This window comes from Colobus angolensis, unplaced genomic scaffold, assembly GCF_000951035.1.
Source record: "Colobus angolensis palliatus isolate OR3802 unplaced genomic scaffold, Cang.pa_1.0 Scaffold493, whole genome shotgun sequence".
Lineage (NCBI taxonomy): Eukaryota > Metazoa > Chordata > Mammalia > Primates > Cercopithecidae > Colobus > Colobus angolensis.
Window position 1 is genome coordinate 1,083,176 of NW_012118410.1, and position 26,833 is coordinate 1,110,008.

Consider the following 26,833-nt stretch of genomic DNA (forward strand, 5'->3'; position numbering starts at 1 on the left):
AGACTAAAATGTTTCTTTTTGCATAGCAAAGGAAACAATTATAAGGAGACAATCTATAGAATGGGAGAAAATATTTGTAAATCATACATCTGATAAGAGGTTAATATTCAAAACATACAAGGAACTCAAACAACTTATCAACACAAAAACAACCCAATTGAAAGTGGCTCAAGGGCTGGGCGCGGTGGCTCAAGCCTGTAATCCCAGCACTTTGGGAGGCCGAGACGGGAGGATCGCGAGGTCAGGAGATCGAGACCATCCTGGAGAACACGGTGAAACCCTGTCTCTACTAAAAATATACAAAAAACTAGCAGGGCGACGTGGCGGGCGCCTGTAGTCCCAGCTACTCGGGAGGCTGAGGCAGGAGAATGGCGGGAACCTGGGAGGCGGAGCTGCAGTGAGCTGAGATCTGGCCACTGCACTCCAGCCCGGGCGGCAGAGCAAGACTCCGCCTCAAAAAAAAAAAAAAAGAAAAATAAGCAAAGAATCTGAAGAGGCAATTCTCAGGAGAAGACATACAAATGGACAACATACATCATACATGTTTAAAAAAAATGCTCAACATCACTAATCATCGAGGAACATAAATTAAGACCACAATAAGCTATCACTTCACACTTGTTAAAATGGCTGTTATTGAGAAGACAAAGGTAAGTGTTAGCAAGAATGTGGAAATAAGGGAAACCTTGTATATTGCTGATGAGAAGGTAGAATGGTGCAGTCACTGTATAAAACAGTATGGAGGTTGAAAAAAAAACCTAAAAATAGGGCAATCATATGATCCAGCAATCCTACTTCTGAGTGTGTATCCAAAGGAAATGAAATCAGTGTGTCAAAAAGCAAGGAGATACCTGCCTTCCCATCTTCATTATAGCGTTATTCACAAAGCCAAAATATGAAATCAAACAAATTGTCCATCCACAGATGAATGAATAAGGAAAATATGGTATGTATAAAAATTAGAATGCTATTCAGCTTTTAAAAGAAGGAAACTTTATCATCTGCAATAACTAGGATAAACCTGGAGAACGTTATGTGAAGTTAAATAAGCCAGACACCAAAAAAATAGATACCACATAATCTCACTTACATGTGGAATCTAACACAGTCGAACTCATAGAAGTGGAGAGTAGAATGGTAGTTACCAGGGGCTGGGTGTGAGTGATTGGGAAAATGCTGGTCAAAAGATACAAAGTTTCAGTCCAGTTTACAACATGGGGCCTATAGTTAATGTATTCTTGAAAATTGCTAAGACAGAAGATTTTAGTGTTCTCACAACAAAAAATGACAGGAACGTGAAGTAATACATTTATTAATCAGCTCAATTTAGTTATTCAGCTATATATATATTTCAAAACATCATGTTTTACACTATAAATATATAAAATTTTTATCAATTAAAAATAAATTTTAAAAAGACATAAATAAGATTGAAAAGATAAACTTAGAACACATGAAATACATAGCTAATAAAGAATAAGTCTCCATATTTCACAAAGAATATCTATGAATTAGTTAAACAGGAACATACAACCCAAATGGAAATCAAGCAAAAGACATAAGCAGGCATGCACAGTAGCACAAACAGAAATAGCAGTAAATGTATACAAAGATGTTCAGTCACAATAACAATCAATTCAATGGAAAAGCAAAATGAACTACTTTTTCTTACTAATCTGATTGGCAAAATTTTTATAAAACTTCTACACACTCCTATAAGGAAACATTCATACAACCTGGGTGTAATCTTATCATGTATATTTAGCAATAATTATTTTAAAATTCCAATAGAATTTTATTTGTTGACCAAACAATCCCACTACATGTACAAATTCATTCATAGCAGTATTATTTATAAGAGCAAAAGAGTAAATTAAACCCAAGATTCCATCTATAGAAATTGATAGAAATAAACTATGGTTAATTTACATAATAAAAAATTATGAAGCTTTCAGAATGAAGATGCTCTTTAGGTATAGACTGAAATATCTCCAGCATATATTAAGTATTGTTTTAAGATTATTGAATTTTGAGTGGAAAAAAAGGAATTTGTGAAATATTGTGTGTTTCTTTGCATTTACATTAAAAAATCCTCCGCCGGGCGCGGTGGCTCACGCCTGTAACCTCAGCACTTTGGCAGGCCAAGGTGGGTGGATCACAAGGTCAGGAGATTGAGACCATCCTGGCTAACACGGTGAAACCCCGTCTCTACTAAAAATACAAAAAACTAGCTGGGCGCGGTGGCGGACGCCTGTAGTCCCAGCTACTTGGGAGGCTGAGGCAGGAGAATGGCGTGAACCCGGGGGCGGAGCTTGCAGTGAGCCGAGATCTCACCACCGACTCCAGCCCGGGAGTCACCACTGACTCCAGAGCGAGACTCCGTCTCAAAAAAAAAAAAATCCTGAAAGTTTCCTACAGAGGGCAGAATGGTGAAAATGGGATGGAGAGGTACATAAATGGAAGCAAGATTTCTTTACATTTGTTTTGCATTGGAAAGCTAAACATCCTGCTGCTCAAGGTCATTGCCAAGGTCTGATTTTTCAAATTCGAAAAATTGCAACCTCAGGCATATATGGGTTAATATGTCAATAAATTATGCATTTCTAATAAAAAGCAAAATATCATTTTATAACCACCACATTAGCAAATATCATACATTACCAAATGCTGTCATAAAGAAAACTCTTGGTACTGACAGGCGTGGGTATTACTACACCCATTTGGAAAATGGTTTGGCATTTTATTGTAGGGTCAAGCAGATGAATGAATGTCCTATTAACTACACTGCTAGATTCATACCCTAGAACAGGATTTCCTAATCTGATCTCCAATGAAGCTCATAGTTAAATTTCATGAATCCATTAATGTGGATGGTTAGAAAGACATTACATGTTTGACTGACATTCAGCATTTGCTTTTCAATTATTAATTTGTCAATACAGGCAAGCAGTCACAATGTTGAGAGCAATAACCGTGACCCTATCCACAAAATGTCACAATATTTTACATTACAGCTGTTGCAAATATCTTACAAGAATATGTAAGCTGATTACCACTTTGAAATTACAGCAGGTATTAGACCTACTGCTGTATTTCCTGTGGTCATATCTCCTTGTCTACGGATGCTCCTGTGACCTATATAGATAGGCAATTAGAGCAACTATGCTTAGTAGTCCTTCAGCCACCAAATAGTGAAGTTGTATGTTCTCTCAGTGTTAATTATGTTCCTTATGAACAATTCTCGGTTAATTAATATGGAGAAAAAGATGAGTTATTTTCAATGTGCTAGAGTTTTAAAAAAATTGTTAAGGTGAGTCGTAGCACGTAAAGGGTTATGAACCCTGAAACCGAAGACACTCTTGTACCTGTTTCTAGAGGACATATCAAGGGATACTTGAGAAAAATCATGATACTATTGCTTACAATAGTAAGAAACAAGAAGTAACTAATACAGCCACTAACACTGTGATAGATTAAAAACCATCTGTAGCATAATTTTATACAATAAATACTATTGGTTAGTGAAATGAACCAGACACAAAACAAAAGGGAGGAATCTCACAAACAAGATGTTAAGTTATAATTGGCAAAATGAGAAAAGGATGAAGTTGTTTATTAGCAAAATCTGAGTGGCAGACAGAAAATACAACCAAGAAGAAACACACAGGGGACTTCTATAGCAGATGATTATTCCATTTTCTAACCTAAGTGATGGATACATAAGATATTTATTTTAACACTATTCTTTATACTGTTCGGATCCATGTTATACATTATTTTGTATGTATACTATGTTTCACAATATAAGGAAAAAATCTTGTATCATTAAGAGTTGGGCCAATAGTAAGATTAACATTGTTACCTGAGATGTAGCTTTTGTTATTTGACTCAAGTCTGTCTGGCTATGCATTGCAGTTTCATCAGTTTCACTGACAGAAGGTAAATCAGATCCTGGAGGTATTCTTTTCTTAATTAAGGAGCGCACATAATGCCTAAGAGAAAAACAAACCCCAAACTTCTATTGTTTTTGATCTTCTGCTTATAGTTATTAATAAATAACTGCATTTTTGTCAACAATAGAAAGTTCTGATTGTGTTCTATTTGTCATTCTCATTCTTTTACTACCAGTAATGTTTTTTACCTCATGTTAAAACATTGAATATCTTTCAATGCTACTAAAAATATTGTATATTAGTCAACAAATTGACGTAAAAATTCTAGAACATTATTTGTTTTAAAGCTTTGGTGGTCAACTTTAGATTTTGATGATTAAAACAGAAATTTGATATGTGGAATTGATTTAATTAAGTATCAGAGTGATGTATCAGTGAAACAGAACTAAGGGTCAGAAATTTAATTATGAGTCTTGAGCACTTAAGTTTATCACTGTGACATTCATACCAGCTACCCAAGCATATAGTCTTTCCTTTCAAGTAATTGCTGGTATGACTCCAAATTGCCGTTGATATTGCTAGGATTTTATAGGTACGTAAAGACATTTTTGTAGCATATGTATTTTTTAAGTAAGTGTGTTTCAAAGATAAAATTAAATTCCATATATATAGACTTCATCAACTTGGATATTTTTTCCAGTTAGTGTTCTATAAAAATTCACTTGTAACTAAACTTCTCTGATTTACACAAAACTGCCACTAGAGGGTAGCACAAACTTGGTTGTGAGTCTCCAATTCTACCAGACATGGCCAGGAGCCAAGAATGGGTAAGTCCCGGAGTGTTGCTACAAAGACAATGTTCCTAAGATAGAAAGCTGTGACAACAGTCACTTTCAAAGGCTCATTAAAACACAGGTTTGCTTTTATGTTGACCTGCGACAGCAAAGCAGGACAAGGGGCATGTCTGCCATGCAGGATGAAATGCCATTCACATATCTCTAATTTGGCTCTGTCAGAGATGAATGTGTAAATGAATTAATAACAGATTCAAGCAGTGAATAGATTAGTCGAATCCAATCAGGTGATGAAGACACCTGTATCTGGGTATTAGAATTTCACGTACTTCAATCAAGTAATACAGCTGAAAGAAGACAAAAGGAAAACATAAGTCACTCAGGGAATTTAAGTTATGAAACTAGCCCATTTGGGGTCCCTATTGGCATAGAGATTCTAAAAGGCTGGCTATGACTATTCAAATTGTAAGAAAATTTGTTCTTGAGGTCTGCAGTTCTATTTCTTACAACCCACAAAATCTCTGATACGCAAACTCAACTGGCTGAAGAGATAAACAAAAATTATTTTGAATAGCAAAATCATCATCTTAGTGAGTGTGGTGAATTTTAGGTGCCATCTTGACTGGCGTAAGGGCTGCCAAGGTGACTAGTAAAACATTATTTCTGGGTGTGGCTGTGAGAGTGCTTCCAGAGACTGGCGTATGAGTCGGTGGACTGAGAGAGGATCCACCCTCAATGTAGATGTGTGCCATCAAATTACCTGGAGGCCTAGGCAGAAGAAAATGGCAGAGGAAAGGTGAATTCACTTTCTCTCCTGGAGCTGGGATGCCCTTCTTCTCCTGCCCTTAGACATCAAAAGCCCAGGGCCTCTGCCCTTTGGACACTGGGACTTGCCCTGACAACTCCCTGGGTTCTCGTACCTTTGTCTTCAGACTGAGAGGTACACCATCAGCTTCCTGGGTTTTGAGGCCTCTAGATTTGGACTGAACTACGTGCTACTGACCTCCCTGGTTCTCCAGCTTGCAGACAACCTAGCTTGAGTCTTCTCAGCTTCCATAACCAGTGAGCCAATTCCTCTAATGAACCTCCTGTCATATATCTATATTCATATCTTTATCTATATCTGTGTTGATGTCTATATTCTGCATTTATTCAGTCTCTCTGGAGAACCCTGACTAAAACAGTGGGTAGCTTAAGCATAACATTAATCAGAAATCATGAAGCATTAACATTTTTATGTTAAGTTTAGAAAAATTCTGTGTGTGACTAAACGTTTGTGTTCCTCCAAAATTCAGATGTTGAAACCTAATCCCCAGTGTGATGGTATTTGGAGGTGGAGCCTCTTATTAGGTCACGAGGGTAGAGCCCTCATGATCGGCGTTAGAAGCCTTACAAAACAGACCACAGAGACATTTTTTGCCCTTTCCACCCTGTGAGGCTATAGAGGAAAAGGAAGCCATCTATGAAACTGAGCCCACACCAGACACCAAATCTGCCAGTGTCTGCCAGATCTTGGACTTCCAGTCTTCAGAACAGTGAGAAATAAATTTCTGTTATTTATAAGCCACCCAGTGTATGGTACTTTTGTTATAGCAGCCAGAACAGACTAAGAAACCATGTGTGAGTTTTTGTAATATTTGAAAGCATTTAGCATGTTATATAATCTAGAAATTAGGCCTTTAAATGTATAGCTTAATATTTAATTTTAGCTATATGCTTAAGTTAAAAGGTGTAGGAAAATTTTGGTTTGTAAACATGAATAGTATGTATAGGAAAAATTAAATTTCTACAAATACATGATTTTGATTATTTGACTTTGTAATGATTTAAATACTTGTGAAGACTTTTTTGCTTTCATTTTTGGCTTTTAAAATGCTTGAAGAGAAAACAAACTAGTAAAGTTGCAAATGCAATGTAAAATATTTAAATAAATTTAGCTAATTTATTTTAAGTGTTTATAGAGATTGCTACATTGATTTATTAGAAATTATAACACAAATTTTATGCTGGGCATGGTGGAACATGCCTGTAGTCCCAACTATTTGGGAGACTGAGGCAAGAGGCACCACTTGAACTCAGAAGTTTGAGACCAGCCGGGTAACAGACCAAGACCCTATCTCGAAAAACAAAACAAAACAAAAACCCAAAAGTTTGAGACTAAAACTAGATTTATTAATTTGCAACAATAACACAATTTTAAAACCAAAGTAGCAGGAATTTTTTTTTTTTTCTGGTTATAAAACTGTGCCGCATGGCTTGACATTGCCAACTGCCAATATTTGTCTAGTAGTGCTGTGTAGTGCTCCCTCCCTACCCACTTTTCAACGTTCACTTGTCGATGCATAGAACTGACAAAGTCTTAAAGGTAAATTATTTGAAGAATATCCCTAGTATTATAAACTTAAATAGAATAAATAAAAGTGTAAATTAACTGCCTGTGATGTAAAGAGTATCTAAAAGTAGTAAAGCACAATGAACATGCTACAGATCTAAATTTTGACTGCTTTTCTCTTATCAGTTTATATTCCTATCATAGATTATAGTCTATCCAAGAGAAGGCTAAAAACATATTTAATGGCCATTATATGTGTGACTGATGGTACAGACCATTCAATAATTTTAATAAAGTTTTATTGAAGCTTAAAATACATGTTTAAATGTTGTTAAACAATGAATATGCACTTGCTGAAATATTCACAAAGTAAACATGGTCATATCACCATTATTCAGATCAAGTGCTTTTCATATTACTAACAACCCATAAACTCTGCTAGAGGCATGTCCCAATCATGGCCAACCTTCCTCACCACAGACAACCACACTGGTTACTTCCATGTATTGCTTTTCAAAATTTTTATTTTCTTACTGTATATTAATAGGATAACTGAAAACTAACCATGTACTTTGTGTACCAGACTTATTTGGTCTAAATTTTGTGAGTGTATGTGAGATTCATCCATATTGCTTTGTATAGCAGTCTTTATTTCACTTTTATTGCTTTATATTATTGCATTATATTTGTCTTTGGTTTTACTATGATATGTTTAGCTGCAGTTTTCTTTGTATTTATATTACTTAGTCTTTCTAAGACTTCCTGAATCTTGACTTAAACTTTCCCTTTAGGGATTCTTTTGGCCATTAAGATTTGATGATTTAATTATTTCCAAATCTCCTTATCTTCTATTTCTGAGAACCACTGGCAAGTACGCTGGTCATGTTCAATGTGTCTCATAGGTCTTAACTGTACTTCTTTCCCCATTTTTTTTTTTTGTCTCCATGCTTTAGTCTAGATATTATCTTCTAATCTATTTTCAATTTTGCCTATACTCCTTTAGTCTGTATCTAATGTGTTCTTAAGCACATCTATTGAGTTCTGGGTCTTAGTCATTATACTCTTTGCTTCTAGAATTTCTATTTTATTTTTTAAATCCCTTTACATACTTTCTTTTTTATATTTTTACCACTCTATTAAAGGATAATTGAAGTACAATTAATTGTTCACATTCAAAGTGTAAATTTGCTTGTCTTTGATATATGTGTATAACCATGTATTAGCCACCTATTGCTGCATTAAAAATTACCACAATTTTAATGGCAACCATCATACCCTGCACTAATATCATCCAATACACCAGTTATTCCTATTTGTAAAGTTCTTCTGATTCAATAAAAACTTCCTTCAGATTCAACTTCACAGTCTTTCTTTCTATCCCTATGGTCATGTTCAAATATTAGTGAATTTGGGTTCCTCTTCCTCCTCCTTCTCCCTTTCTCTTCATTGTTCTTCATTGTCTTTGCTGTTGTATTTAGTTAGTCTTTCTTTTTTTTTTTTTGTCCCTAAGAGTGACACACCCGGTTTTCCACATTTCTATGACAATCATTTAATCTTGTAATTTAATCAGCTGGTAGTAACCGAAAATATTCATCAGTGCTAATGATTAAAGTAGATAAGATGCTTTTTTGTTGTTCTAAAACAGTAGCCAAATCTTTAAAGCCAGACAGATTTTTCCCATCAGCATAATTACTAGAAACAAGAAAAAAAATTAGAGTACTTCTAAATATGAAATACTCCAAGCCTCTCTGGCTCTCTTCTGCCTCCAGGCAATATCCCAACTTCTTATCACTGCCTTTCATCTCTCACCAGCTTATACTCTTATATTGTCTACTCCTTTTAGGAACATAATTTGAGCAGCTGTGTCATCTCAACAAAGCAGTAAAACAGACAATGTGAAAGAGAAAAGTGAGGGCATTTTTCGATAGTATCTTTGTTTTACATATAATATTTTCATATCACTTTATTTTTGCAGTCAAAGTTTTCATTGATTAATTAATAAATTTTTCCTCACGAAAACAGTGCCCTTGCTAGTTAATCCTCTGTGTCTCCTCAATCCTTTATTTAAATATCCTTGGGATAAGGGGGATCATTTACTTTTTTTTTTTAATTTTATGATGCTAAGGAACATTTGAAGTAGGCCTTATTCCAACCAATTCAAAATTTATCTTAAAATAAGTATTTCTGGCTGGGCATGGTGGCTCACGCCTGTAATCCCTGCACTTTGGGAGGCCAAGGTGGGTGGATCACCTGAGGTCAGGAGTTAGAGACCAGCCTGGCCAACATGGTGAAACCCCACCTCTACTAAAAATACAAAAATTAGCCAGGTGTGGTGGCACACACCTGTAATCCTAGCTACTTGGGAGGCTGATGCAGGAGAATCTCTTGACCCGGATAAGCAGAGGTTGCAGTGAGCCAAGATTGCATCACTGCACTCTAGCCTGGGCAACAGAGCAGACTCCATCTCGGGAAAAATAAAAGTATTTCTTACTATAAAAGGGAACTTAAGAAATATTGCTTTTGTATAATCACTGCAATGACACAAATTTTAGTATATTTGTCATCAAAGCATACATTTTTATTTATTAAATAAAACTGATTTAAAAGGTTGAAATGTTTTAACTATCGTATTAGGACAATTACATTCAATTGGTCTACTTAACAGGGCAAAGAAAATGCCACTTAGTTATGTTGTATTATATAAATGGATGAGCTTTTCATTTTAATCTATGAATACAGGTTAAAATAAAAACTAAAAATAATATAATAATACTGTTACAGTAAAATGCTACAGTTATGGGCAGGTCACTTGTTCATTCCTTTTAATATTTAGAAGAAACTTATGCAATGACAAAAATGTTTACTTAGAACATTTGACTACTGAGAACTTAAAATGTAGCTCATGCAACTAAGGAAATTAATTTATAATTTTATATAATGTTAATTAACTTAAAAAATTTATATAGCCACATGTGCCTAGTGCCTACCATAAAGGAAAGAACATAATTTAAAATACTGAATAACTTAGGTGCTTCAAAATATTTTCAATTCAATTAATATTTACTTAATACCTATGATTTCCAAGTTACTACGTTAAATATCCATATATTACAATGTAGATACAAAGCCCATATGCTAACCCTAATGTCTTTATTATAAGTATATACAACCCAGCATTAACTAATTCTAAAAATCTGGTGATGTAATTTTCTCATTACACCCAGAAAATTAGAGACAAATTTGGAGACGGGAAGGCTATTGGAAGCAGACAATATTAAGAACTGACAAAGACATCATTAGTTCTATGAAAGCAAAATGAAAACTGCAACTAAGCCAATCACTGAAACAAAGCCCCAGAAAACCCAGTAGTCTCAGGTCATTGAATGTCAGGATAATTGTTCCTCAAAATCCTTGATGTCCCTCTGTTAGAAGACAGTATAGTAATAATGCTAAGTATGATTCATCCAGGAAGCAAGGAAGCCTTTGAGTATGCTCTACTTAAGAAGGAAAGACATTATTTAATATATTAATAATGTGTGTATTACAAGTGGTTAATATCGCCCAAATTTTGACTAAATTAATGACACTGTTGATAATATTGCATTGCATTTCTATTATATTGCAGTATCAGTTAGGACTGTTTGTGTCCAAGTGACAGAAGGCTAATTCATAGTAGTTTTAATAGGAATAGAAATTCCATTGGCTTTTGTAACTGAAATGTCCAGTGGGACTGGAAGACAACTTACACAGTGTTCTTTTACACATCTAGAAACCTAATAATAAGAGAATGGAGCGGTGCATACATAAATGTTGTCAAACATTTGAAGATTTTTCAGGTAGATAGGCAACAAAAAAAGCTGACATGTATTATTTTCAGAACTTTAAATATTATTCCTTTCAGGGGAAGAACTGGATTAATTTACAAAACACATGGACAGAACACACTACTTACCAGATGAAGGGGAAGGAAGGTGCTGTGATCTGTAGGTGTGTGTACGCTTCCCCCATCAAATTTGTAAGTTGAGATCCTAAACCCTGAAATAATGGTATTAAGAGGTGAGGCCTTTGGGAGGTGACTCATGCCTGCATGCAGGGCATTAGCGTCCTTGTAAAAGACCCCCAGAGAGCTCATTCACCCCTTCCACTACGTGAGTACACAGTGAGAAGATGCCATGCACAAGGAAGCAGATCCTTGCCAGAAATTGATTCTGCTGGCATGCAGTTCTTGGACTTTCCAGCCCCTAGAAGTATGAGAGATAAATTTTTTTGTTGTTTACAAGCCACTAGTCTGTGGCATTTTGTTATAGCAGCCCAAACAGGCTAAGACAGAAAATGGATGCTAACAAGTGGGATTGCTGCTATAGTAACTACCTAAAAGTGTGGAGCAGCTTTGGAACTGGGTAATAAAAGCTGGGAGAGTTTTGAGGTACATGCCAAAGAAAGCCTACACTGCCATGAACGGACCTTTAAAGACTATTCTGGAAAGGGCCCAAAAAGGAAAGAGGAGAGGTATAGAGAAAGCCTCAATCTTCTTAGAAAATACCTAAGTGTCTGTGAATTGAATTCTGGTAGAAATACGGATAGTAAAGGCCATTTTGATGAGGTCTCACATGGAAATGAGGAACATGTTACTGGGCCATGGAGGAAAAGCTACCCTTGTTAGGCAAAGACTTTAGCTGAATTTTCTGTATTCCAGTGTTTAGCAGAAGGTAGAACTTGTGAGCAGTGAAATTGAATATTGGATTGAGGAAATTTCTAAGCAAAGTGTTAAAAGTGCGGCGTGGCTTCTCTTGACTCCTTATAGTAAAGTACTGGAAAAGAGAAATAGATTTGGACAATTCTCAGCCTACCCATATAGGGAAAAATGAGAAAGCCTGTTTGAAAGAGAACAAGGAAAATGTGGAAGCCACTTCCACACTTTCAGATATTTGTTACAGCTGCACCCTACTTCTCCATACCAAAGTCTGTATTTGCTTGCTGGGGCTGCCATAACAAAATACCACAGGCTAGGTGGTTTCCATAGGAAAAATCTATTTTCTCACATTTCTGGAGACTGGAAGTCTGAGACTAGTCAGGATGGGTGCCAGCAGGGTTTGTTTCTTATGAAGACTCTCCTTCCTGCCTGCCAACAGCTGCCTTCTCTGTGTGCTCACATAGCCTTTCCACTGTGTGTGTGCCTGGAGAGAGAGAAAGAGACAGAGAGAAAGAGAGAGAGAACTCTCTGGTGTCTCTCCTCACAAGTCACCAATCCTCTCAGATCAGTAACCCCTGCCTTATCACTCATTTCACCTTAATTGCCTTCTTAGAGGCCTTATCTCCAAATGCAGCCACACTGGTGAGTCAGAACTTTAACCTATGAATTTGGTGGGCATACAAACATTCAGCTCATAACACACACAAGAAATTAGCAAAAAGTATTTGTTAATTAAGTGGATTAATGTAACTAAAAACTATAAAAGGTCAAGAAAATGTCCTTTTAAAGTCTTTACATCTATTTGGGCTTATTTTAAAATTACTGTTCTTCAAAATGCTCCCATTTGGTGTTATTTTTAACCAGACACATCACAAAATATTTAGTAACAAGACGCATTTGTGAGGAAGAATGTTATATACTTACGTTTCTGTTGGAATTGTAAATGGAGTCATTCTATAATTCAAAAATGGACTTGAAATCTCAAGGAATTGTTCAGGCTTCTTTACTATTAACTCTAAAAAGTAGCAGGTAGAAAGTATGATGTATATTTAAAAAAATCTTTCAGAATTGCATACAGAATTTAACATTTAATACAGTACTGGTTAGATTCACTATTTACTCAGCAAACTTCAATAGCATGAAATAGGAATGTAAAACCATACATGAAGCTTTTATTGAAAGAGTTTATAGATCTTTCCAGTATTCAATTCCTTTTGTCTACTCTTCGATTTCTTTCCAGATTATGTGAAACAATTAAGTCTCAAGGGAGAAAGTTAGCAATGTCTTACAGAATTATTACTTGGCATTTGCTATTTCAAGTACAGGAATGAGTTTCTATAAAAGTATTTTACTAAAAAAAAGTTCCCTTAGTTAACCTCTGTAACACAGTTGCTTAGGATATAAGAAGGAAATGTGAACTACCATATGGATACGGCAGTGGAAGAACAAAAACTGTAGCAAAGTAATGACCATGCGGTAAAAAGAAAGCAGCAGGTCAGGAGAGGATTTGTGGATGTTCCTAAAGAGTCTGAGGCTGATCTAGAAGAAAGAAATTTCAATGAGTAAAGGACACAGCACGTGATTACCATGGTGAACAATGGAATTAAACATTAGGGATGATTATTAAGGAAAAAAAGGGACAGGGACATGGAATACATAAATTTTGTTTGACTGTTCTATGCCCATTTTCTGTTAATTTTCAATTTAGAAAAATAATTATGTGAAGAGCCTCCCGGTAGGTTACTGACATCACAGCATCCTACCAATTGTTAGATTTGTAACCCCAGTTTATAAAAGAGTATTTGCTTACATAGAATTACACAGCAATCAGTAGCAAAATCAGAAGTTACCTACATGTTCACTATTCTTCCCTTCATTCAACTATTCCTTGATGCCCTGAATGAATAACTGTTTTAAGAAATTCTGCGAATTTAACCCAAATATAACATTTTAAAATAAAGGATTTTGTTTTCCTTTCAAGTGTCAAATAGATGCTGATCTTTGGTTCAAGAAACAATAAAGGAGAAGATGGAAGGAAGGGAGGGAAGGAGAGAAGGAAGGAAGGAGGGATGGAGAGAGGAAGGATGAAGGAAGGAAGGAAGGAAAAAAACAAACAAAAGGCTGGGAAGTTTTTGCACTTTGCTACAACGATTTTTCTATCACACTAATAATAACAATGCCGTCACTCAAAGAATGACCTTGATATATGGGTCAAGTCAGACATTAACCAAACTTTTTAGCTTCTGAGATGTGAAGAGTTCATCCTTTAAAGACATAAAATTTGAGCATACAATTAAACATAGGCTTTAGATGAAATGTTGAGTGATTTACCTTGACATACATCTTTCACCACAAATGAAACTGTTAGACTTTCATACATTAACTAGAAGGATTTGAAAATGATGTGATACATACCTTGAGCTTCATCTGTTATAACGGTTTCCTTTCTTTGACGAATGAGTTTCCAGGGAGGTACAGGAGGTGGTTTTGGTGGTGCTACCAGAGGACAAGACCTACTTCTGGTCACCAGCACAGGATGGCTACAGATGTGGGAAAGCCCATATTCGCTAAGTTTCTCAGCAGAATCTGCCTAAAAGAGGGAAAGTAGATTGAAAAGCATTCTCTTCCATTTAAAGTAATACTTTTTCCAATATGAAAGTACTATCACCAGCAGAGCAATATGGTGGTAATAAGAAAAAAATCACCCAATATCTCTACCTCTCTTAATAAAAGCATTATTATCATTTGTATTTCTTTCCATCTTTTAAATTATCTGGAGCCCTGCTTCTTTATTTACAAAATGAGAGACTGGAACTAGAATACACTTTTCAGTTCTAAAAGCTTAAGATTGTATGAGATTGCACAAAAAGCACATCAGTTAGTCCAAAATTAATCAGTCATTATTTTTACAGGTTAATGCTTTAACACTAGTGCTTAATATGTATTTTAAAAAAACTAACCATTGCTACCTAATTTTTTTAAAGGCTCCTTTCTTGAATGTGTTCAGGTAAATAAAGTGGTAAGTGACTGTCTTGTCTACACTTTACCCTTCCTCCCCTAACAATGTGTTCCTCCACAGAAGATCCCCATGATTACACATGGCAGTGGAGGAATCCGGAGAAGAGCAAATCAAGGAGCTGCCCAGGCAGATACTTCTCATATTCTAATGTAAGACCTCCTGAAGCCAGTCTGCTTTGGAATAATTCAGAATAATACCTGAGTTCTACTTAGAACTTATGTTACTGATTTATGGCTGAACCATGCCAAAGGAAATAAAAAGGTATGTGAATGTTAAAGTGATATATACTATAGCCAAATTCTGACTTTCACAGCTTACTTTAACATTTAAAGTAAAATAAGATGAAATATTAACTATATTAAAGTCAATTTTGATCGATTTTGTCAATAACTATTTTTCTTCCTAGTTATGTTGTCTCAATGATTTCTATGCAATAGCCACAAACCAGATTGTAAATTTACAGACACTTAAATTAGAACCAGAAACCCACTTATCAGCCTATAGCAAATTATTACTTCAACTGGAAACTGCCTTGCTCTCATGACTCTGTTGTAGAGCTCAATCTTCCCCGAGGTAGGAGACCCGTGAGACAGGAGAGTCCTTCCAAGATCAGGACAATAATTTTAAGAAGGAGTTAATCAGTGCACTCGTGTGTCCAGCAGAATGGTTTAAAGTATTGTAAACATTCAAAATACAGACAAAAGTGACGCAATAGTTTTTAAGTCACTGAAGTAATGGAGGGAACTGTCATTTTCTTTTTATCCCTTTTGTATATTTTAGCAAGCTACTAAAAAATTTCAGAAAACTCTAGAATTATGTCTTAGAGTGCCTTAAAAAACTTTTTCATAGATATTCTTAAATATAAACCTTTTTCTATAACTTGAACCCTGTCAATTTTTAAGTTTTCATGAGTCAAACCAATACCTGAAACTAATTCTTTCAATGGAAAGAAAATGCCTTGGCATAGTAGTTATAAAAGGTGAATTACTGCAAAAGTTACATTTGAATAATATCCAAAATAGAAGTCAAACTCAAAGTAGTATTTAAAAGTTGAATAAGTTCCAGATATTTTACTAGTCATGATTTTTGGTCTACATGAGTTAATTTCTTCCTGCCATTGAAACAAATTTTAGTGTAACTCCCCGCCGCCTTTCTTTAAACTGTAGAGCATTAGAAAATAAAACGATTTAAAGTATTTGGAAATGTAAAGAACTGGTCCAAATAACAAATTCCAGTATTAGCACCTATTTATAATTTGAATAATCTGCCAAAGTACTAACATGACTTTGGCACAAGGAATTTAAATACAACAATTCTACATACTTCATTTTATTTTTAATGTACTACACAATACTTCTGATTCATGTAAAGTAATGCTATTAATAAGAGTTATAGTTGCATGCTGAGAAAGTTTGTTCAAGGACTTCAAAGTTCCTTAGGTTACAATTAGGGAAAGAGAGAAATGTACAATAGTGCCTGAAACACTGAGTTTTTCATAGGCACTCAATATACATATGCTGCATAATTCATGCATAAGACTTAAATTAGAAGTTTCCTTTCCTAAGACCCTTTCACTCTTTTTATTTCAGCTCATTTCAAACATTCTAAAAGGTGCAAGAGTTGGATTTGGGCAGGTGAAGGAGGCTTTAGTTAAACTCCCAGATCTACATAAAACTAAAACCATTAGAATACCCAAGAGGAGAAAGAAGTTGGATAATGTAATTTATAACATCTTGCTCCTTCCTCAATTTTGTTCTTGAATTTCTTGTATTTTTTTACCACTTCTTTAAATAAACGTAAGTTCTTGACTTTATTTTACCTGCTGATCTTACTGTCTTTGAGGCTGTAACTTTTAGCAATGTACTCCATTTAACAACATTTCATTAAGACAGAAATTGTTTCCTACAGGTATATTCTTAAGACATTGTATCTCTGTTACATTCTCATATTTACTAGGGAAACCAGATCACCCTCACAGGATGCTAACCTAAAAGAATCAGCAGACAAGACAAGAAGATGGTGACACACTAGTCAGTTCATTACAGCCTTGGAAGTCACTTACTGTTCCAGACACTGGGTTAATTCCAGAACTTCTGGGCACCTTAAGCCTTAAACTTCCCCAAAGGGAGGATTTATAATAATCTTTATGCCTTGACTCTCACCCATGCCTCAAGCTGTCTTTAAGTCTTCTCCCCTTATAATTTCAATATCTAGTAGTTCCTTGAACCCAGTGGAATCTTCTTCATCTCCAAACTTTCCAACATAAGATTCTCTCTGCTTTGAACACACTTTATCCCGTTTACTTGCCTAACTTCTTTAAAGTCTCAGCTTAAAAAGTTCTTCCTTAGGGACGACTTCCCTGGCTACCCATTAGAAAGGACGGCATGTTTCTGTTATGTCTTTCATTCATTTTTTTTCATTCATTTAACCGTTTTTTCACTTGGTTACTCCTCCAACAAATATTAATTCACCTACACCTACTATGTGGGAGGCACCTTGTGTGCCTTCTGTTCTAATTGTATTATTGCAGTTCACTCAATTGTATGCCTTCCTCATTAGACTCTGAGCTTTGTGGGGAGGACCTTGTCAATCTTTCTTATCACTGTATCTTCAAAACATAGCATATTGTTTACCATATAATAGCATATAATAGATAATTCATAAAATCTGTTGAATTAATCAATGAACAAACAGATGTGAGTTTTTAGTCTTTAGTCTTAGTTTTTAAAATTAAAAATGATCAGCATTTAAATTTTAGTTTCTCAGTAGCACTACCAAAAGTTCAAAAGGATTATTTTGCACCCCATTCTTTTTATGGCATGCAGAAAGCACAGGATAATGCTTTTATCCTCTGCTTACATTTTGTGGTTTTAAAGGGAGTTTGAGTACTTCTCATGACAGACATGAGACTACGGCACTCCATAAAGCATTGCTGGTATTCTTTTTCCTTATTTCTTCTAAAAAAACCAAACAGTATACATGTGCAGAATGTGCAGATTTGTTACGGAGGTGTATGTGTGCCACAGTGGTTTGCTGCCCCTACTGACTCATTCTCTAAGTTCCCTCCCCTCAACCCCATCCCGCACCAGGCCCTGTTGTGTATTGTTCCCCTCTCTGTGTCCATGTGTTCCCAGTGTTCAACTCCCACTTATGAGTGAGAACATGTGGTGTTTGGTTTTCTGTTTCTGCATTAGTTTGCTGAGGATAATGGCTTCCAGCTTCATCCATGTCCCTGCAAAGGACATGATGTCATTCCTTTTTATGACTGCATAGTATTCCACGGTGCATATGTACCATACTTTCTTTATTCAGTCTACCATTGATGGGGCATTAATGGTATTCTTCAGCAGTCTAACGAGTTAGAGCATTTACTCGTTAGCATATCTGAGACAGCACATAGGCCAGTAGCATGCAAAGAGGTTAAAAGAAAGGCAGGTGTGAGAAGGCCAGCCCTAATCTCAGCAAGAGCCTTGACTTGGGAGAGGCTTTAGAAGTATATTTAGATTGTTGAATGTTGCTGGTTTTTAGATTCAGTCCAAATTGCTGTTTCTGCTGTTTAACCATGTGTAATGTTTTCTAACTTTGGATTAAAAATAGTGAAACTGCCATATTCAGGATGACACCTTATCCTCTTACAATGTGAACACTATTGCATAGTAAATTTTTGCTGGAAGGAATTATTTTTATCTAAAAAAGTGGAGAAGAAAGAATGGGAAGAAAGAGAAGGGGAAAAATGTTAGCAACATGCCCCCCAAGCATAATCTAAAAGACAAATGTAATGCACATAGTAAAGTATAACAATCATTCAACTGGAATATTTACGTTTCAAGCTAATTTCTGTTCAAGTTTTTAAAACATAGCTCTTTCTAACTAACTAAATGAACATTCATATGTAATCATATTGCTGCATCATGCAGTTGTATACTTTAATGTAGTGACTTCAGACTATGAAATCCTAGTAATAAAGTGTTAGATATCCACAGTCCCCAAACAGAATTGGGATTCAAAAACCCCAAAAGCAGTAGGGCATTTGTTTAAATAAATTGTTAATCACTTGATGGACTTTGACATCACAAGGGAAGGAGAACAGTTGTTTTTCTGTCCAAGAACAATAGATAGCTTAAAAATTATGAAAATACATAAATACTATGCAAGCACTAAATATATTGATTAAAATTTAGCATCATGAAAAAATGTTAACAATATCTTGTTAAGTGAAAAGCTGGTTTCCAAATGTAACATAAAGTGTGATTCCGGTAAAAAAGGTATACACATACAAACACAGAATGGAGTATAGAAGAAAAATCAAAGTATATATGACAAAATGTTAATAGGGCCTATGCCTTACCATTTACACTATAAATATTTAATTGCATTTCCTTTCACTACCTTTTCTAAATTTTCTACAATTTGTTAATTGTATTAAAAAATAGCATTTATTTTGTATTATTTTATGATACAAGAAAGGTCATAGCAGTATCTTTCCAGCCTGAGGATGAATTCACTAATATCATCTTATTTTAAGAAAACATATGTGGCCTATTTATGGGAAGGTCATTAATTATTACCTAGGAATAATTTCTATGATTTTCACTGAAATACATAAATACTGTATCTTTCTTTTCGCTTATAACTGAAGGATCTATAAAAATTAAATGTAACTATATATTTTTTCTTCTCCTTTTTTATAATTAGCCAGAGCTATTGCAATCATCTAAGATAATTTTGGATATGTCAGATCCCTTAGGTCGAGTATCTAATTTTGAAGATAAGGAAACTTACATCCACAGATAGAATTTTAATTAAATTTTCATGTGCCTTCTACCACAGAAAGTAATCACCCACACACATGTGCACACACACACACATGCACCCACACACCCAAAATAAATAATACTGTTTCCTAAGCTTGAATGCTTACCATCTTCTCTAAAGAAAAGATCTTGTTTTCAAACAAATAGAGAGGTGTGAATGTCGCATATACAACCATATGAGAGGTCTGTATTGCAGAAGAACCTGTAAAACAAACATATATTATGTCATGAAAAACCTAGTCAAAATCGATCTGTCAGTCTCTCACTCCAGATTGTTCAATTGCCTTAATGAATTTATCTTTGGGCTGATAAAAAATACATAAAGGATGCAAAATGAATTTAACAGATGTTAAATCTTAAAGATGTATCTATTTTACAGCCTGTCTCATTCATTTGAAGTTCACATTATTACTATTTAATAATTTAAGACCTTATTATACCTCATGACCAAGAGTTGTTATATAACTATACTCTAGTTATTAGTCAGTGCAACATAGAATGGTCCACAAATGAGAATGTTCAAAAGGAATTATTTTTAAATTGAGGCATTTCTTTACTTTCATAGATAGAATCTTTATTCTGTGTTGAACTTACAGAAAGTCCAGGAGTTCCTATGTCCTTTGTCATTTCAAAAAGAAAGAAAACATAAGTAAAATGAATTTTTCCATGAAGAAGTAAGGCATAAATAATTTAGCTTGAAGTGTTTAATGCAGGTAGAATTTACTTTTGAGCATTGCTTATTTGTTTGTTATGTTTTTCTTATCCCTGAAATTATTATATTTGATTATTTTATTCAGTAATTTTTGGTCCTGCAAATATTTTGGACAAATAAATAGAAGTCAATTTATTTTAGCCTCTTTTTATTTTTAATTAAATTTTTTTTTACAAATTTACATACTGAGATTTAACTATATTTGTTACTATGTTTACAAAAGAATAATATCTTTAAGACCACAGAATATAAATTAGTTGTCAGCTCAGTATATCTCTAGAATGGAGATATGAAAACCTGCCAAACTTATAGAAACATACTTTTACATTTCAAAATTGAAATATTTACATTTCTCATACACCTTGCCAACACATATTGATTGCTTTTTCCCTACATTACTCATTTACCTATGCTACATTTTTTTGATGATGTCAGTTATCATCTAAAGTCCATGGATGCTGCCTCCTCAACTAACTTTTAAGGTGTTTGTCTGCAGAGGCTTGGTTAATAATTTGGTTTACTCCTTGTGGAGTACAAGGTACACTGCATTGTGTGATAACTTGTATGAAATAATATGTTTTTAAATATGAATAATCATCTTAAGTTTAAGGATGCAGTAAAATAATTATTCCTTTTAAAAAGAATGAATGTTAATGAAAATACTTTTCATGCACTCCTATCATCAGATAAAACCATTTGAGATACCCACATTGACCAGAATGCCCTCTGCAGTGACCAGTAATTTACAGTCTAATTACTTTTCTCACCGATCAATCTAATAGAAGCCCTCCAATAAGTCCTCTAATCAAATGTCTTTAGGTGTCAGCTGAGAGTTGAAGGCTAGTAATGGAGAGAAAGTTCCTGACAGTGATGACTGCTAAATATTAAAAATGGATAAAATTTTAAAAATCAGTTTTTTATCTATCTGCAGAACTTTCAAGGAAAAGGACAAGATTAAATGTACTTTTCAGGTTCAAGAGTAAGCAGTTGACTCTACAGCTTAGGAAAGTATGAAGCATGAGAGGTAGAGGGAAGAAGAGTGAGGATTCCTCTCTGAGCCTGGCTACTGAGCAGGACTGGGCTTCTTTACAAAAGTCAGCTGAGTTTCCAGATGTTAAATATACACTCTACATAATATTTAACCAAATATCTGGGCACCCCATGGCTCCTTCAAGTTGATCCATTTCATTAACTCTTCTCTAAATCTTGTTTTAAAAATCATCAAGTGTAAAAGTATTTTGGTCCAAATTATATCCCACATTTGTACATTACGCATTAGAAATTTTGATATCTTCCCTAAAATTTTCTAAAGTTTAATATTTAATATGATCACATTAAGTACTTTGCCCTTGATCTTTAATAAGTCTTTTGAACTTTTATTTTCCTTATGATATTAAAAATAAAGTTTGTGATGTAAGCATTTTGAAAAAAGTTCTCATTTACTTTATAGCATTATGTAATCAAATATATGGAAACTTGGGAATTCCAGGTGGGGTCCTGGAAAAAAATAACTTTAGAAACTTGAAGTCAAGAATGTGGTCTTCACATATTATAGAAATGATGTTGATGACAAAAAATAGTTCCTCCAAATTTTAAGATAATCACACATTTTACATGAGATTGTAATATTTAATGTTGAAATTTTAAAAAATAACACCAGTGTTTAGTCAAGGGTGAAGTTTTAAATATTTAATAAGTGGTATAGCATGGACACAGATTAATTAGACTAGAAGCTGATTATAAATATTGGTATCACTATACTGGTGCTATTAGCTAAACATCAGTCTGTAAAATCTGGATAAGAATGTGCTATTAAATAGAGATTTTCAAACTATGTTTTATACATCTTATAAATGAGATTCAGGGGCCCAGGAACTCAGTGAACTATTATGTAAAACACTGCAGATTTGTGTGCACACTAACTGCTTTAGTCTGTTTTGTACTGGTAAAACAAAATATTTAAGATTGAGTAACTTATAAAGAACAGAATTTTATTTCCTCATAGTTCTGGAGGCTGGGAAGCCCAAGATCAAGGTGCTGGCATCTGGTGAGGAACTTTTTGCTGTGCCATCCCATGGCCAAATAAGCACGTCATCCCACAGGCAAACTCGCCCTTTTATAACAAACCCACACGAGGATACCTAATCACACCCATGATAATGGCATTAATCCATTCCCTCTGTCCTCACAACCTAATTACCTCTCATTAGCCCCACCTCCCAACACTGGGGAGCAAAAAGTGTTGGGAGGTGAGCTGTTTGATCCCCAAACAGCATTGGGGATCAAAATTCTAGCACATGGACTTTAGAAGACACATTCAACCAAGAGTACGAAGAATTTGGAAAAACAGAGATGGTTCATAATTTTTATAAGATTTTCAAAGAAGTTTGTTACCCAATAAAAGATGTGAATTATTTGTAAAGTGTCTAAAGAGCCTTGGATAATTCCTATTTGTTCTATTATTTCTCTGTAAATATGTTGTGTGATTCTGCAGTATTAGAACACTCATAATGTTTTCTGGTTTTATTATATATGGATAAAAGTTCTTTCAGAAGATCTTAAAGGCAAATGTTTAAATCCAGGGGCTCTATAATTTCTTTCAGTGAACTATCAATGATACAAACCATGAAATGTCTTTATCTTTCCAGTAGTTGGAGTAACTTTGCATTGAATTAGCACAGCTGAATATAAAATAAAGTCTAATAATTGAGAAAGAAATTTAAGAAAAAAATATACTCTTGAGTAATGAGATAGAATTTTACACCCCAGTCTCTAAAACGGCCTTAAAATATTTTGTACATTAATTATGAGCCTTATATGGCCTACAACTGCCATACTTATTACATTTTATTGCCTAAAAGAAGCTTTTGCTACATTTGTATGATTTCCATGTTTTATTTTACATGTGATACAGCTCTTTTTGCCTTCTATAAGCATATTTCAGAAGATTGCAATAAAACATGTAAGATTACTTAAATACCACTTCTATCATTGATTTTATTTTATGTTAAATGTTTACTGTCTGAACCTATGACAATTTCAGCCTGAAATGAGTCCCAGTGAGATGAACCCCAAATTACTACAAGTCCTTAAGAAGTATTTATTAAATATTATATATGATTTTTATTTTTATTTATATGATGTGATATTTAGTCAATTTAGAATAGCAAACCTTAAGTAAATGCCTACTCTGTGCTAAGGCCTAAGTGTTTTATATGAGTCAGTTCACATAAACCCTATGAATAAATTCTATTTTTAACAGCTTTTTTCAGGCAAGTAATTTGAGTTACAGATAGGTGGAGTAACATGTCAAGTACACAGTTAAGAAGTGTGAAGTATAAAGTAATCCCTGGTCTTTCTGGCAATTTTTTAGTGTCTATTTTTCTGTGTGGGCAGTTTCTAAAGAGGATAATGACTAGAGTGTTTTCCGGCCCACTTCCTACCAGAAAATGTTTGCAGTTCCAATATTTGAAGCAAGGCTGAAAAGTAAAACACTTTTTATACCAGGCCCATAATTTCTTAGTTCAAGGTTTTAAAAAATATATATTAGTGGGCTTCTAATCTATTTGTTTCATCAGTTCCACATGTCCATATTCTTTCTTGAGCATAATTCCCAAGGCTAATTTCTTTGCTTTTTTGCTTCATAGAGGCTACTTTGAAGATAGCTGCAACAAAGAGGTCACAGTCTTAACAATTTTTGACACAACCAGGTGTGTTGTTTAAGTTTTACTGGACTGTATTAGGCCATACTTGTGTGGCTAAAAAGAAATACCTGAGACTGGATAATTTATAAAGAAAAGAGGTTTAATTGGCTCATGGTTCTGCAGGGCATACAGGAAGCCTAGAGCTGGTATCTGTTTCTGGAGAGGCCTCAGGGAACTTTTACTCATGGCAGAAGGCAAAAGGGGGAGTAGGTGTCTCACATGGTGAGAATGGGAGCAAGCAAGAGAGTAGGGGGAGATGCTACACAGTTTCAAATGACCAGATCTTGCAAGAACTCACTGTCATGAAGACAGCACCAAGCCTTGAGGGATCTGCCCTCAGGTCCCAAGCAACTCCCACCAGGCTCCACCTTCAGCACTGGGGATTACAATTCAACATGAGGTTTGGGCGAGGACAAATATCCAAAATATATCATGGAGCTTTGTTGTTTAATACTTAGGTGTGGCCATGGAACTGAACTGTCTTCAACAGAATGAGAACAGAAGTGATAAACAATACAGCTTGTTTTTACTTCAAACATCTTGCACCTGCAATCCTCCAAGCTCTTTTACTTCCCACTGGTATAGAACTTCAGAATTCACATGCTAGAGTATAGGAGGCATAAAAAGGGAGGAGCATGGCTCTCTTCAACACCAGCCTTATCTCCAATTAATTGTGGTCAAGAAATAGCCTTTTTTTTTCAATGTTGTATGTTCTGTGATCTCAAAAATTTATCTTTTCTTTCCCATTTATTTTGGAAAAACAGACAATTCTTCCCTGTACTCATTTCTTATTTGAAATATCTTGCTAACAGTAGATATTACAAACTAACACTGCCTAGAATAGTGGATTTTCAATCACTTATTTTAGAGACTCAGGTGCACTGAGTACATGGCTAACTTCTAAATCGTCATACGTTCTGGTTTTACCAAATATTTAGCTGTGTGAGGTAGATCCCCAGGTTTCCACAAGTTTGAAATACTATTTCTTCACTGCCTTCTACTCTACTGTTAAGCAAACACCACATAATTTCACCTCATTATTAGTACTCTACTTCTGACAAGAGTTAGTTTATCATGAAGCAATTGTAGCTGCTATAATGAACACACTAAAAATATAACTTAAACATGATGTACAAAATGAACATTCTTGACCAGCAAGCAGATCTCCAGGTAGTGATTCACATACTCCTGCTGTGTCCCTCCTTGTGGTTTTGCCATCTTTAACACTGTGCTCTCAACAGCAGTGAGCTAACAGAAGGGGAATTGCAATTGAGAACACGGTATAGGTCAGTCTACAGCTCGTAAGTATCACTTTGCTTCATGTCCTGTGGGCTAGAAATTAGAAGGCCACATCTCATTTAAAAGAGGCTGGGAAAATATAGCACAACTGTGTTCCTAGGAAAAGGAGGCAATTGTGAAAAGCTAGCAGTATTTCTCACAGTCAGAAAATATCCAACTTACACTGAGTCATATTCTAATGGTATTGATTTTTGCTTTTTTGAAACAATTTTTTTAAAGTTACTATGATACTGAACTCTATTACTATATTACTACACAAATTCTAACTTACCCTGTAGTTAATAAGTTACTGGCAAAACTCAAATCTCTAATATTTCTGATAATCATTTTATCTCAAATATTGGAAGGGTCTCATTACTCATTCTTATAAAACTTTGGTATTTGTAATTAATGTCATCATTTGTATCAAAGTTTCTTTTTAAGTTACATTTCAAATTTAGCTATTTGGAGAATAAAAGTTTTCAATAAGTTTTACAGTTCAAAATATTAACATTCATAGATTTTGAGAGGAGAGATAACACAGTAGTTGTGTGAACTCTGGAGTAAGACTGTGTAGGTTCATAAACCCACTTTACACTTTATAATTTTGAGTTCCTGCAAGAGAGCAGAATCAGTGCCAAAAAACCTCCCCTCTATACCAGGAAAGAGGTCTTAACAGGACTTTCTCAGCCGAATTTTAGAATTGCGAATGATCAGTGACTACAATGTGTCCCCTGCTATTTTGTTTTATGAGTGGAGTTTATATTGCAGTTACTGTGCTCCTCTTCATATGGGAAGGTTTTTAAATTTAGGAAATTTAGGTTTTTAAAAAGTTTATTACCAGAATTTTATTTGTGAATTTTCTGTATATATTACCTTAATTCAATAAAACTGATTTTAGGAAGCAATATTTGAGTGCGTGTATAATTTTCAAATAGGACTTTAAGAGCTTTCAAACTTCTATTCAGAATTTGTGACTTATATAGATTTCTGTCATTTTATTCTCTGCATCATCTGCTGAGTTTGTAATCATCATTGGTCATGTTGGTCGTTAGTCCAAATTGGAAAGATATTAATGAAAACATTATATGAGAAATGGGAGTGGATACATATGGGTGTATCTGTAAGCATGTGTGTGCATGTACATGACTTGGAGATCATGGATATTTTAACTAGATGCAATTACTGGATAATAATTTGGATTGGGACTCTTGGAAAGTATTGGATATACATGTAAGAAGAAGAGTGAAATGGGTATCTGGTGATCAGGAAAGTGAAATGTGGTGAAGACTGATCATTGTTCACCAAATGATACCCTCTTTCTCCTGAAATGATCGATCTTTAGCACATTCCACATTCCATATTTTCCAACTCCTCTTAAAGTCAGGTGTGGCCATTGGACTGAATTATTTTCAATACAATGAGACCAGAGTGATATACAATATAGCTTTTTTGATTTCAGACACCTTGCTCCTGCAATCCTCAAAGCTCTTTTTTCTTCCTACTGGTATAGAACTTTAGAATGCTAGAGGTATAAAAGACATAAAATGGAAGGAGCATGGGTCTCTTCAATACCATCTAGAAAATAACTTCC

General features: G+C 34.7%; 1 protein-coding gene across 1 annotated transcript in view; it reads right to left on the minus strand.

The window, feature by feature from the left end:
* ADGB (androglobin) overlaps window positions 1-26,833 on the minus strand; it is a 249,984-nt gene that overhangs the window by 130,333 nt on the left and 92,818 nt on the right. The window contains exons 10-13 of the mRNA XM_011959441.1: window positions 19,653-19,747; window positions 14,128-14,302; window positions 12,637-12,727; window positions 3,863-3,992 (exon numbers count right to left, since the gene is read on the minus strand). Of these exons, the coding sequence (XP_011814831.1) occupies window positions 3,863-3,992; window positions 12,637-12,727; window positions 14,128-14,302; window positions 19,653-19,747 (491 nt within the window). The remainder of the gene's footprint in view (window positions 1-3,862; window positions 3,993-12,636; window positions 12,728-14,127; window positions 14,303-19,652; window positions 19,748-26,833) is intronic.